Source organism: Acinonyx jubatus, chromosome D3 (assembly GCF_027475565.1).
Source record: "Acinonyx jubatus isolate Ajub_Pintada_27869175 chromosome D3, VMU_Ajub_asm_v1.0, whole genome shotgun sequence".
Taxonomy (NCBI): domain Eukaryota; kingdom Metazoa; phylum Chordata; class Mammalia; order Carnivora; family Felidae; genus Acinonyx; species Acinonyx jubatus.
Genome location: NC_069392.1, coordinates 15870947 through 15885070, shown reverse-complemented (window position 1 = coordinate 15885070; position 14124 = coordinate 15870947). Strand labels below are relative to the sequence as shown.

The 14124-nt window shown below is 41.8% G+C and overlaps 1 protein-coding gene across 17 annotated transcripts in view; it reads left to right on the top strand.

Moving 5' to 3' along the window:
* Window positions 1-14124, top strand: part of CIT (citron rho-interacting serine/threonine kinase) — a 166409-nt gene that overhangs the window by 25329 nt on the left and 126956 nt on the right. For all 17 annotated transcript variants that reach the window (XM_053206540.1, XM_027043931.2, XM_027043924.2 and 14 more), the window contains exons 6-8: window positions 4752-4894; window positions 6088-6181; window positions 12062-12265. In XM_053206540.1, the coding sequence (XP_053062515.1) occupies window positions 4752-4894; window positions 6088-6181; window positions 12062-12265 (441 nt within the window). The remainder of the gene's footprint in view (window positions 1-4751; window positions 4895-6087; window positions 6182-12061; window positions 12266-14124) is intronic.

Below are 14124 nucleotides of genomic sequence, written 5' to 3'. Positions count from 1 at the left end.
GACCTTGCCTTTCATGAAGAATAATTTAGAGTCCCTGCCAGGGACCACTCTGCTTTGAGAAGCCCTTCCTTCCTCCCAGATGCCAAAGATCAGGGACAGTCCACAGGGCAGATAACGATGCCAACACCATTGTTACATTTCCGTGGCACTTTCAGGCAGGCTGATTGTAGTGCAAGCATTTCAAGGGCACGTTGCTGAAAGGGTGGCCAGCACAGCATGCTTCTAATGACACCCTGTGCAAATTGGAATAGGGTACAAGGACTATTAAATACTCACCCCTTCCCCACATATGGATATGAGCGCATGCAGGTGTGCATGTATGTGCATTCATGTGCACGTGCGCATACACACACACACACTCTTGTCCTTTGTTTCAAATGCCACACAACTGATGGGCATTGCTCTCCCTTGCTATCCCTGTACTTGGGGTGTAGCTGCAAACACCAACAGAGAGGCCTCTACTCCTTCCAAACCGAACACATGTAAGATTTGCCCTTTAATTAGTATCTGCAGCTGCTGCCATTAGAAGGGTTTGTCTCTGTTGGCCTGAATGTCTTTGCTTTAAAAGAGCAAGTCTGTGATAGCTCCAAGCCAGGCTTGTTTGTCAGCTGCTGTGTTTTCTCTGCCATCTGCAGGGCTGCTGCATTGTTTAGGGCTGTTTCCCTATAGGGCCCTTTTCCTCCTCCCGTCGCCCCAGCCTTTGATTACCATGCCTTGGTGAGTGCCATTTGGGTGACCTGCAGCTGGTCGTTGCGGGCAGGCACATGTCTCATCCATCCGTGGAGGATTATTGCCTCTGTGCTGACGGACTGGTTACCTTCCGGCTCTTTGTTGCTGGTGATCTTGTCGTGATGGTCAGAAAGGCTGTAGGTAGTCATTGAAAAAAACGTCAAGCAGCAGGAGTGTTGGCTGTATCAAGGGCACCTCTTGCTTGTAGAAACTTTTCATCCGCTTGAAGCAGGGAGCCACGTTGTCTCCACAACTTCCTCAGCAGCGGGTCTCAGTACAGTGCTGGGCTGGCTGCGTCAGCCACCCCGGTGGCTCCTTAAAAATGCAGGTTTCTGGACCTCACCCACGGTCACTGGGAGTTTTGAGAAGCTCCCTGAATAACCGGTTGGGGTGAGAATGAAACCTACTTTACCCTTTCATACTGCTTAATGTTCGCTATTTTTCATTCCTCTAGAATTCCAGCTCCATGAAGGCAAAGGACTTTTGTCTGTTTTAGTCTCTGCTGTTTTCCTTATATCTAGAATAGTGCCTGACACACAGCAGGCACTCAAAAAAAAATTTTTTTTTTTGATGAATGTGTTTTTTTCTGTTTTTCAAAAGCACCTCCCTGGGTGATTCTGATGGACAGGCAGGTTTGACAAGCCACATTTTGGGGGTATCAGTGCCTCACCAGGCATCTCTGAGTAGTCAAAGTCCTGGACGGAGTCACACTTTTGGACAAAAGCAGGTGCTGTGAATGGGTTGTCTGGGACAGCCTGGGTGGTGACTTTGGCCTTAAATGGTTTATCGTGTTCTTCTGACCCTGGTGTTTAGTTCATAGCAAGCCATCTGGTAAGGAGATTTAAAGGCTCTTCATTTGTGACTTTGTTTTAAAAAATTTTTTTGTTTATTTTTTGACAGAGAGAGTGCGAGCAAGCTGGGGAGGGGCAGAGAGAGAGGGAGAGAGAATCCCAGGCAGGCTCCACACCATCAGCATAGAGCCTGACATGGGACTCGATCTCACAAACTATGAGATAGTGACCTGAGCCGGAATCAGGAGTTGGATGTTTAACCAACTGAGCCACCCAGGCGCCCCTTAATTTTTGACTTTTGATGATGCTTTTGGAGCCTCTGGCTTTGGTACCATTTTTAAAAGTCCAGAGGTGTTTTCTGAAAGTGCCCAAGTCCTGTTCTTTATGTCTAAGCTTAACAGCAAGATGATTGGTTAAGCTTGAATTGACCACACACAAGCCCTGTTCCCCATTTTGCCAGAATGAGCGACTGTACCCCAGCAGGATAGCTTTGGGATAGGGATAACAAATTTACTCAGTAAATGTCCAAATTAAGTTCTCTAACGGTGGGCACTTGAATTTTTAGGGTGGTAATGTGGGATCGTGTTGGTGGCTCAAGCCTGATTAGTTCTTTGATAAGGACCCAGTCTATTTAGGGGTTTGTCATTTCGTGTCTATTTTGTCCCATGTTGTGGAACATGCTGCCTCGCAGCTGTTGTAATTTTTGTCACTTGTCTTCCCAATCAACCCTGGTTTTGAAGAAATGAAAAGTTGTTTGACTCAGAAAAGACTGATCTTAGTTTTGGTGGGGATTTTCAGCTCAGGAAATTGGATCTTCTGAATAAGCACACAGAATACATATCTTTTTGCCTTTTAAGAGATGGTTCTTATTTTCTGAACTATTTTACTGGTCATTACAAAATAGAGTCTTCAGGAATAGTTGTGAAGTTGTGAAGTATTACAGAGTGGTCAGTTTGTGAGCTCCTAAAAGTTGCCAGTGGGTGCTATATGTTTGACTTTGTCATCCTTAAACTTACAGCCATTCTATTTTTAACATCTTTTTTTTTTTTTATAAAAAGTTTTTAAAAATGTTTATTTTTGAGAGAGAGAGAGAGAGCATGAGTAGGGGAGGGGCAAAGAGAGGGAGACGCAGAATCCAAAGCAGGCTCCAGGCTCTGAGCTGTCAGCACAGAGCCTGACACGGGGCTCGAACTCACAAACTGCAAGATCATGACCTGAGCCGAAGTTGGACACTCAACCGATTGAACCACCGAGGCGCCCCTATTTTTCACATCTTTAATAGAGCCAGGTTAGAAAGTTTTTAACTGTGATGTGTCGTCATAAATATGCATTGTTCCTATTTTAAGATGTTTCCGTTCTAAAAGCATGAGTACTTCTGTTGTTACTGGTGATTTTTTTGGGGAGGGGAGAAGGCATTTAAGACCTTTTTAATGGCAATATATGTTTAAAACAGATATAAAAATTAACATTCACCGACATAACTAGGGCCTGTGGAGAACCAGGTTGGAATCAGTGGGTGAGCTTTAGGCAGCCAGGTGGCTCCTGTGGGTTCTTCTAGGACTGGGACTGGTAGCTTTCAGTCTGCTGTGAACTTTGGGGCAATAAAGGCTGCATTGTAGCCGCCACTCCTTCTACACTTCACCCTTCTTGCTAGTTCATAAATCATTTTTTCCCCAATAATTACAGTGCAGATGGAACCTTACTCTTCAAATTGTCCAGTATCTGGTTGACTCTGTGCTCCATGCAAGATGCCACGTGAGTGGGGGAGACTCCCAGGTGACCCAGAGCCCTTGGGGAGGACATGCAGGTCACTGGCTCCTCCAGGGGTCTCTGGGGTAGGGTTGACTCGGTGCTGGGCAGCATCTTTACTGGACCAGCCTGGGGCCTCTGCGGAATGTACAGATGCTCCATGTCTCACTCGACTAGAGCTTTCTTCTAATTCTGGACCAAAAGCAAACAGGAGTTTGGAGGAGGAGGGAGAGAATTCACATCCCAAAATTGGCTTCTGGAATGCAGTAGTTGGAGAGATTTAGTCCTTTTTTTTTTTTTAAGATGTTTATTTGGATCTTGCCTCTTTCCAGAAACGATTTGAGACAACTTAAAACAAAAGACATTTATAGTGTGGCTCACAAAATGGGAAATCAGAGCAAAGGACGAGAGAGAGCTGAGTAAGAGTGGTCGAAATGTGTCCCGGCTTCTCCCAGCCAGGAAAGGATTATGCAGCGAAGGTCGGGAAAGGAAGGCTCCTGACTGGCAGTTGAAGACCTTGTTGGTGCCAGGCAGGGTGTTGCGAGGGAATTAGTCTTATCCTCATTTTACAGTGGATGAAACTGGAAGGCTGAGAGCTTAAGTCACCAGGCTGCAGTTTGTAGCCACCCAGGCAAACCGGCCTCAAACATAATATAATGTATATGTTAACAAATGTAGTAATTTTTTTATCAGAAAAAAGAGGTTGTACTTTATCCTGTATGTCACTTTATATTATCATGGGCAGCTTTCCACGGCAGTATGAATAAAGGGAGTCTGTTCATTTTTCATATCTACATCTTGTCCCATGGTTTAGATATGTCATATTTCAGGAATTTCTTAATGATGGATATTTGGGTGATTTCCAGGCTTTTTCTCTCTCCTGTGTCACAAGCAATGCTGCAGTGAATCTGTGTGTCTTATTGATCTACAAACTACTATAAGTTCCTGTAAGATAAGTGGTCAGAAGTGGAATTATTAGGTCAAAGAGTATATATTTCACATTTAAATTTGTAACAGACGTGGTCAGATGACTGTTGCAGGAAAAGGTTGTATCACATTTGGTGCACCCTTCCTGTGTTCTGCTGGGTGCCGAGAGAAATACAGAAGGGATGCCAGAGGGTTTGTTGCCCTCCAGCAATTTCCATCTACACTGTGTACCGAATCCTAGGGAATGTCTGGGGTGTCAACTTGGGTGGGTGGGTAGGTGAGTGGGTGGATTTAATTCAGCTTTTCAAGCTTACCTTGCAAACACTGTGCATGGTGTCTGGGACTAGTCTTTCATTATAGTGATTCTCTTGGGTATTGGATGTAATTTCCTTAGGGCAGGGATCTCATCCTACGTGACTTACAATATGTCTCTCACATCTTGGTTGCTTTGTGGAGATGTTGTAATTATAACACGTCAGGCAGCATTTGAGGCTCTAATTGAGACATTCCCTTTTGGGGTGTATGAAGAATTAATAACTTTGGTATTCTGTACAGGTCATGGAATATCAGCCTGGAGGGGACTTGCTGTCACTTTTGAACAGATATGAGGACCAATTAGATGAAAATACGATTCAGTTTTACCTAGCCGAATTGATTTTGGCTGTTCACAGCATTCATCAGATGGGATATGTGCATCGGTAAGTGAGACTCAGGTAGTATACTGAGAATTTATCTGTATCACCTAAACAAGTCCCACAGTAGAATGAATGAATGAATGCATGATTTCAGCATCAAAATAATGCTCCCTCCAAATTTTAACCAGTCTTTTTTTTTTTAAGTTTATTTATTTATTTATTTACTTATTCATTCTGGGGTAGAGAGTGAGAGAGAGAGTGTGTAGGAAGGGGAAGAAAGAGAGGGAGAGAGAGAGAGAATCCCAAGCAGGCTGTGCACTGTCAGTGTGGAGCCTGATGCGGGGCTTGAACTTGTGGACCCATGAGATCATGACCTGAGCCAAAACTGAGAGCCAGATGCTCGACCGACTGAGCCACCCAGACACCCCCAAATTTTAACCAGTCCTAACTGTAAATGGCTGAAGGTATATTTTCCAAAATGGCAGACCTTTCAGCTTACTCATTCAGCAGTGAACTAGATCTATAATTATAACGTTCTCAAGTTTGCTAATAAGATCTGTTAATGTAGCTGATAAGACTGAGAACTCTTGCGTGGGTTCTTCAGGTTACGTGGTAGAAGAACTGAATTTGATTTGCAGAAGGAACTGGCATACCATGTAGGGGCAGAAGCCCATGGAGTTGTACTTCTGACCTTATAGAATTAGTTAGTAATTCACACAGGTGTTCCACCCTCTGTTGAAAAATGTTTTTTTGCATCCTTGCTCGTGTGATGTTTTATGTACCTCTGAGAATGTTGTGGGAATGGAACCACAGTTAGGTCAGGAGTCATGAGACCTCGAATAGAATCTCAGGTTTTTCCATTGACTTAGCTACATGACCTTAGGCAAATCCCCTTGTTGCTTTCATAATGTAAAATGTGTGTCTCTAGGAGAAATAATCCATCTAATAACTTAGATTTGTTCCTTTCTCCTCCCTTCCTCTCTCCCTCCTGCTCTTTTCTATTTCCATCTCCTTCCCTTTCTCCTCCTCTTCCTTCTCATCCTCCTCCTCCTCCTCCTTTTCCTTCTTCTCCTTCTTTTTCTTACTTAAATTTATTTGCAGAATGTTTTGCTTATTATTTATATCTATCAATCAGGAGGTATGTATAGCAGGACATAGACCTTGAGATTCTTGGCTGAATTGATATCCTAGGTTAATAGTTGCTTGCTGATTGGCACGGAGAAGACAATACTAATTTGTGGCCCTGATTTTCTTAGAGACGTCAAGCCTGAGAACATACTCATTGACCGAATAGGACACATCAAGCTTGTGGATTTTGGATCAGCGGCTAAAATGAGCTCGAATAAGATGGTAACAAAATGGAGCAAGATAGCTTAATAGAGATTATGCTACAAAGTGTTCTGTGGTCCTTGTAAGTTTGGAAAATATGGGAAAACTTTGAGCGACATTTTGGAATCTTCATCTGCCAATATATGGCAGGATTTCTCCATGGGTGGGGATAGGGGGATAGGAGCTGTTTCCCAGACTTACTTGATCTTGGCACCCTTTTATGTATAACATCTGTTAATACCCTACAAAACATTTTTAGGAACATCCTTAATAGTTTGGTTAAAAAGGGAAAATGCTTATTTTGTTTTTCTTTTCATTTTCCTTATTATAGATTGCCTTCTATCATCTTCTTTATCTCAAATTTCTATTTCCTATGCAGCAAAATTAAAATAAATCACTGGCACATTTAAACAAATATCCTTAAGCATTAAGAACCTACTGCTGAAAATGTATTTCCATGTCCTGGATCTTTGGTAAAAATTACGCTGTATTCCGCCTGCTAAATAGGAAGGCAAGAGGGTATCTGCTGAGACCAAGAGCAAGAATACTTTAGAAAAAGATGACAAAGTAAAAAAATATATATAAATTAAAAAAAATCTAATAAAGTTGGTATATACTAAAGTGTGAATTTTCATGGCAACTATGCAAAAAAATGGTAGGTCTACGAGAAAATCAACTTAGACTTTAAGACTTATTTTGCAAAGGAGTCATTTGGTGACCTGGACAAAATTCTTAGGAACTTGGCATTTGATTCTTTCTCAATAAAATACTGATTCTAGTTAAAATGCACAAATTCAGAGGTTAGGGAGGTTATTCTTTAAAATGCCCCCTTTCCCTCCAGCCTCTAAGAGTTAAGTCCTTATGAAGGGAAATATGTAAAATTGCCTTTTTTGCTCAAGTTCCTTGGAAGAAAGATGGGTATTGTTAGGTTGATATTAGGAAAAGGCTTGGGGTTGTGTTAACTCTTTGCACTCCAGGGGCTGGCCACCCTGTTCTGCAGACCTGAGGATTACTTGAGATAATTTGCTTGGTGTTCAGATCCTTGGAGAAACAGTCTCCCTATGTGCTGGTTCCCCTCCTCCCAAATTATGTTCTTGTAATTGATTCTACTTGATCATTACAATGAGAATTAGGTTATAGGATCAAAGCATTTTATGTTTTAAAAATTATGTGCAATTCAGAAACAGGTATGAAAACTTAAGTTTTGAATTTACTGGAATAAAGCAGAGGAAAAAAAGTAATGCGAAGTTTTATCATCTAGGATTGAAAAACTTGTACATTGCATGAGTGACTGTAATGAACTCATGCATCTAGAAATAAACTGAAACATAGGTACATAGTCTAATAATTGAAGCATAGGTACATGGTCAACACCACTGACATTTTGCTCTGGGTAATTCTTTGTTGCAGGGGGCTATCCTGTGTATTCTAGGATATTTAGCTACATATCTACTAGATGCTGGTAACATCCTCCCCTCCAGTTGTGAAAACCAGAAATCTCTCCAGACATTGCTCAGTGTTTCTTGGGGACAAAATCACCCCTGGTTGAGAACCATTGCAAGTCAGTTGAGAAACATCAGAAAGCTTATTAATGAGAGCCAGCACTACGTGCTTGCAATAAGAAAATCTACTTGGAAAACTAGATTGTGGTCCAAAGTCAATACTTGGTAAATAAATGGGAATAAATTAAGGCCTGATCTGTGCATCTGGAATCACTTTCTTCAGAGCCCTTGATGGAGAGACTGGACTTTACTTCATTTCAGATTTCTGTTTTTTAGGGCTTCAGACTACCCTTTTCAGTTCTTCTAATTGGAACAACCTTCACTTCCGGGGAGCCCTCCAGGGTCACTCAGGTTTATTTGCAGCTCAGTGCTCAATCCCTGATTAGTCTGGTGAAGGAAAGACGGCACTCAGTCCAACACATGAGAACAGTCATCTCCTCTTCTCTTGGAGAAAGAGTCTCCTCTCCAGAACTTTGTACTTTTAGGGCCAGAATGTGACAAGCACGTAGGAGGGAATTTTTAGCATTGTTTTCAGTGCAAAGGCCCTTTAATTATGGAAGACCAATAATCTACAATCTAGGTGAAGTTGCGTATGGATATAGAATTATACTTTTTTAAAATATATTTTGTATTTTTGGTGGGTTAAGCACATGTTTCCTTTAAGTAGAATGTTTCCTAGGTGAAAAGGGGGTTCAGAATATTTTTTGTACTCAAAATATACCATATATAATCTACATTTACTGAAATTTATATATGTTACTCACCCAAAATCAATTAATCCTTTCCCTACTGCTCACAAATATTATCTATGAATTTTAGGTATTTGTGACTCTTAGATCTATAGGGTTTTCCATCTTCCATTGTCATTATTCCAAGCCGCTTAGTCAGAATGTTACTTTGGAGTATTCTCCTTACTAACATGGGGCCATACTGCCTAGAGGTTTGGCTGTTGAACTGAGATATGCCTTTGACCTGCGGTGTGACTTTGGTCACCCACCTTACCTTATTAGAATCTCAAAGAGTCACAAATAGTGAACGCTTCCAACCTGTCTCTTTCAGCTCTCACACAAACATTTGTAAGGAGATTGTAAACAAAGAGCAGTATAGCATGTTAAGTGTTAATCAGCCTCATTTAGTGGTTGGAAACTCATAGGAGATAGACTTTTTTGAGATTTATGTAGGAGTGAAAAGCTTTTATTCCTTTTCCCCAAGAGGAACAACATAGTGAGATACGCCCCCCATCCCCCCTCCTTCTGCAGGCGGATGTTTCTGCCCTGGGCAGCTACATGGGGAAAGTTAGGTTGAAATAGTTTTTTAAAAAGACTTTTTTTTTAATGTTTATTTATTCTTTGAGAGAGAACACGAGCAGGGGAGGGGCAGAGGGAGACAGAATCCGGAGCAGGCTCCAGGCTCTGAGCTGTCAGCACAGAGCCTGACACAGGACTTGAACTCACGAACTGTGAGATCATGACCTGAGCCGAAGTCAGATGCTTAACCTACTGAGCCACCCAGGCGCCCTGAAATAGTTTTATGTTTAATAAGCATTTTAGGGGAAGAGGATTGGGAGGAGGCAGATGGTGGTTTTCTTACTTCTCATCTGCTTTCTGCTTGTAAAGGAATCTAAGTTAATCTACCCCCTTTTTTTTCTTGCCTTAACCTCTCTATTTCCTGAAATACAACTCAGTTTTCTGTCTCCTAGTCATTTTCTTATTGTCTCCTGCTGAATTGGTGTATTTTCTTCCTTATCAATACAGTGAAAATTAACTAGTTAATTATCAGATGGTGTCCTGTCAGGCAGGCTGGCCCACAGTACATGGCTCCACTTTTAATATCTCACCCAGATTAGCTGGCTGTGAATTGCCACCAGAAGAGAGTGAAACCATCTTGCAAAATCCTTGTCAGGATGGTGGTATTACGTGTTAAATGGGTTTAATGTGCTTGGAGGTCGGTAGCTAATGGAAATTTAACAGTCATTAAATTGTCATTAAAAGCCTTTGTTAATTACTATTAAGTACTTAATATACTTTATGTCAGAGATGTCCATAAGGGAAGCTAGGGATATTTTCCTTAAAATTTTGAAAATTATAAAGTGATTAGACATAAATGTGTATAATCACATATCTGTTAGAGGGCAGTAGTTAGGGAGTTACCTGACGCTCTTGGATAAGTCTAATCATGAGTTTGAAAATGAGGCATTGGTGACTTATGCCCTTTGCTGGGTCATGCTGATAATGTGCCCCAGTCCAATTCCTTTCGACTCTTTGGTTGTGAACAAGTGACCAATCCCCGTGCGCTGCAAACAAGGAGAACTGAATATTTCCAAACAATCTAGTGTGATAATAAAATAAAACCCAGCAAGTGCAAGCAGTGCATGTTTGAGGATTGCATATTAATGGTTCTGCAAGGTAATTAGGCATAAAGGGTAAGCGTTTAATCAGTGATGACATTGCAGTTTTTCTCCTCTTGTTTTCATATTTAAAAAATACTTTTATTTCTCATTGTCAGTATTGAGGGTTTTTATTAAAACCCTGTAGTTTAATCTGAATCCTGTGCTGAGCTCATTAACATTTACATACACATTAAAAGATAGATAGAAGTCTTCACCTGTTGGGATGAGCACTGGGTGTTGTATGGAAACCAATTTGACAATAAATTTCACATAAAAAAAAATAGAAGTCTTAGCTCAGGCTCCCCAGCATCGAGGCTTCCTCTTGACTTAAGCTACTTTCAATTCCTCAAGCGTAAGGTACCCTGTCTTAGACCGGATGTGGTGTCCTTTCTCCCCACTTTAGTCTATCAACAATGGCCTTTGGTTTTCTTGGGCGGTATGACTGTCCAGCTTTCCCAGTGGGTACTCGCAGTGGAGATTCTTTTTTTTTTAAAGATTTTATTTTTTTTTTTAATGTAATCTCTACACCCAGTGTGGGGCTCGAACTCACAACTCCGAGGTCAAGATTTGCATGTTCCGCTGACTGGGCCAGCCAGGCGTCCTCCCAGTGGAAATTCTGTTGCCCAAAGCAACAGATGACTGGTGTAAAGAATAACAGCATCACACTGCTGTCTGGATTTAGGGTTTGGAAAACCTATGGTGGGCTTGAGAAAAGGGGTGAAAAGAGAAGGAGTAGGGAGAGTGGGTCTGTTTCCTATAATCGTGGGTCTTTGGGGCAGAGGAATGGACAAGATTAAAGTTATGAGCTGGAAGAGCTTGGGTGTCTGTCCCTAGAGAAGGGGACTAAGTTTCTGGTCAAAACAAAGCAAAGCAAATTGCCTTTCTTAATATAAAGCCCAGCCTTAAAGGGGTGTGGCCATACCTACAAAATATCTAAGGTCACTCGGGGGCACTCGACATCCTTTAATAGGGAGAAAGATCGTTTCTGCCCATGTAACTGCTGATGTGAGAGAAACCTCTTTAAAGGCAGGGCTATTGGACGGCTGTAGGATTATTGGTCAACACAGTATATGACTAACATCAGGCCCTTTCTGTGTTGATAGGGAAGAAGTCAGAGAGGTGATCCTTAGCCTTCAAATTTCATGGCTCAGTAAGACTTCAAAATAATTTTGAAGGCTGAAAACGTTGCTGACTTCCTCTGTTGTCTAGGAAGGGAAGGGGGTAGGGGGCAGAAAGTCTTTTATCAGGCCTCATTTCAAGAAACAAAGGACATGTAAACACTAAAACAGTCGGAAGGACAAGTTCTCAGAAAAAAGGACAGTTCTTTAAATGGGATATATTTAGCTTTAGAAAAAGACCTACTACATTGTCCTAACCTTTGCGAGGGTTGGGTGCTTGAGTGCCACTGGATTGGAGGGCTGTGGATTTCTGAACAGTGGGGAGGCAACCACAGGAACAGGAGTTTGGGGTGAGGGAAATGAACTCATTCACATTGGTCTCTGGTGGAAGATACTTATCATGTCTTGCCCTGTGGGTGGCTTGAAGTAGGAATGTTGATTCCAAATATTTAAACTTGAGATACAATGCGTTTGCAATATCGTGTTGCCCCAGCTAGCTGCCAGGTTTTCAATAATGGGTAGATAGATCTTATAGATTCGTCTTTAGGATTTATTATCATTTTGCTGTTTTCCTAAGTAAGAGAAATACTGTGTAACATGTATCAGGAAAGACACCTTCCGTTCTTTCCCCAGTTCTCATTTGTGTAACCAAAGGGCGTATATCATCAACAACTCTTGCCCTTTTGCCTTTGGATTATATTATGTACTTTTTTTTTTTTTAATTAGTAAATCGTTTGCATTTCCTGACAGCGTGCCACTTGACAGAAGGTTTAAGTGCCTGGGAGAATAGTAATCAGTGGCAAATCAGCCTGTGTCTGAAACGTGGCTGTCGGCAATCTATTCGAGAATAATTGAAAGTTTTGCTGTGTTCATTTTGCTTATGGGTTTCCAGGTGAACGCAAAACTCCCGATTGGGACCCCAGATTACATGGCCCCTGAAGTGTTGACTGTGATGAATGGGGACGGAAAAGGCGTCTATAGTCTGGATTGTGACTGGTGGTCAGTGGGAGTCATTGCTTATGAGATGGTTTATGGAAGATCCCCATTCACTGAGGGAACGTCAGCCAGAACCTTCAATAACATCATGAATTTCCAGGTAAAGAGCCATTAGTAGATTTTGAAGTAATATTGAGAACTGTCATTTAAAAATGTACAAGTGAACCTTTGTAATGTAAATCAGTAGTGCTGGATAATAACAACAGCAAATACTTATAAAGCACTTTGTGCTAAAAGCTGTCCTAAGCGCTTTAGTGATTGTATTTTATTGACTCTCAGCTGCCAGTCATTGTAAGCCTATGCCATTATTTTAGGTAACGTTAAAAAAGAAAAACTGTTGCCAATTAATCTATGATATTTCATTGGTTATAAAATGCATTTTTATTTCAGTGCTGTTAAGGGAATAACTGAGTCCTAGACTTTATGAAATAGGGTTCACTGGGGCGCCTGGGTGGCTCAGTCGGTTGAGCGTCCGACTTCGGCTCGGGTCATGATCTCACGGTCCGTGGGTTCGAGCCCCGCATCGGGCTCTGTGCTGACCGCTCAGAGCCTGGAGCCTGTTTCAGATTCTGTGTCTCCCTCTCTCTCTCTGCCCCTTCCCTGCTCATGCTCTGTCTCTCTCTGTCTCAAAAATAACTAAACATTAAAAAAAAAAATAGGGTTCATTAACTCGGCTAATCCTCAAACAATGGAAGAGGTAGATACTACTTCCATTTTACAGATGAGGAAACCAAAGCACACAATGGTTAAGCAAGACCATCTTGCCTAGAATAACACAGTCAGTCTGGCTTGGAAGTCCATGCTCTTGATGCTATGCTATGCTCTTTCTCGGTATCACTAGCTATCGAATATGGCAGGAAAATTGAAATGGGGGCAGAAATTAGAAATACAGGAATGTATATGAAGTAGAATTAAAACTATTTTCTAATAAGTGTATATTCTAGTAGATTAAGCCCATTTCTCCTAAAAATTTTTTTGTTTATTTTTGAGAGAGAGAGAGAGAGAGAGAGAGACAGAGTGTGAATGGGGGAGGGGTAGAGGAGAGAAAGGGATACAGAATCCGAAGCAGGCTCCAGGCTCTGAGCTGTCAGCACAGAGCCCGACGCGGGTCTCAAACCCACGAACTGTGAGATTGTGACCTGAGCCGAAGTCGGATGCTTAACCAACTGAGCCACCCAGGTGCCCCCCATTTCTCTTTTTTTTAATGTTTATTTAATATTTTGAGAGAGAGATAATCCTAAGGAGGTTCTACACTGTCAGCACAAAGCCTGACATCTGGCTCAATCTCATGACGGTGAGATCATGACCTGAGCCGAAATCAGGAGTCGGACACCCAGCCGACTGAGTCACCCAGGTGCCCCTATTAAGCTCATTTCTTTAGGATATGATAGATATGTATGTTTTAGTTTCAACTGAAAGGAAGAAGAGACATTTCAGTTTTTTTCGAACTCACCCAACTTCATCTTTCTGGAATGCTTAATGTGTATTTTCATATTGTATAATACATATTTTATATGCTTAATATATATATATATATTGTTATTCTTGAGTCTCCTCTTGAGTTCAGGTTTTCCATTAGATGATTCTTGGGGCCAATTTATTTCCTTCATTTCAGTTCATTCGTTCAGTAATGAGAGAATGGCACCAGGCACGGTTAGGTACCAGGTTTACAGTGTTGAGAGAGCAGAAGGCTCTCTCTGCCTTCTTTCCCTGTTATTACACGGAAATCACAGTGCACTGTGTTTGTGTAGAAGTAGATTACGGGGCGGGGGGGGGGTGGTGGAGCTGGGCAGTGATCTGGTGGAAGAGGGGTGCGGGCTGGGGAGGGCGTTCTAGGCAGAGAGAACAGCATGATTTGTTCAGGAAGCTTTAAATAGCTCATCATTGTTGGACAGCAAAGAGTGAGATGGGGAGTGTAGCTACATGAGACAAGAGAGAGGACCGAGGTCAAATCATGAA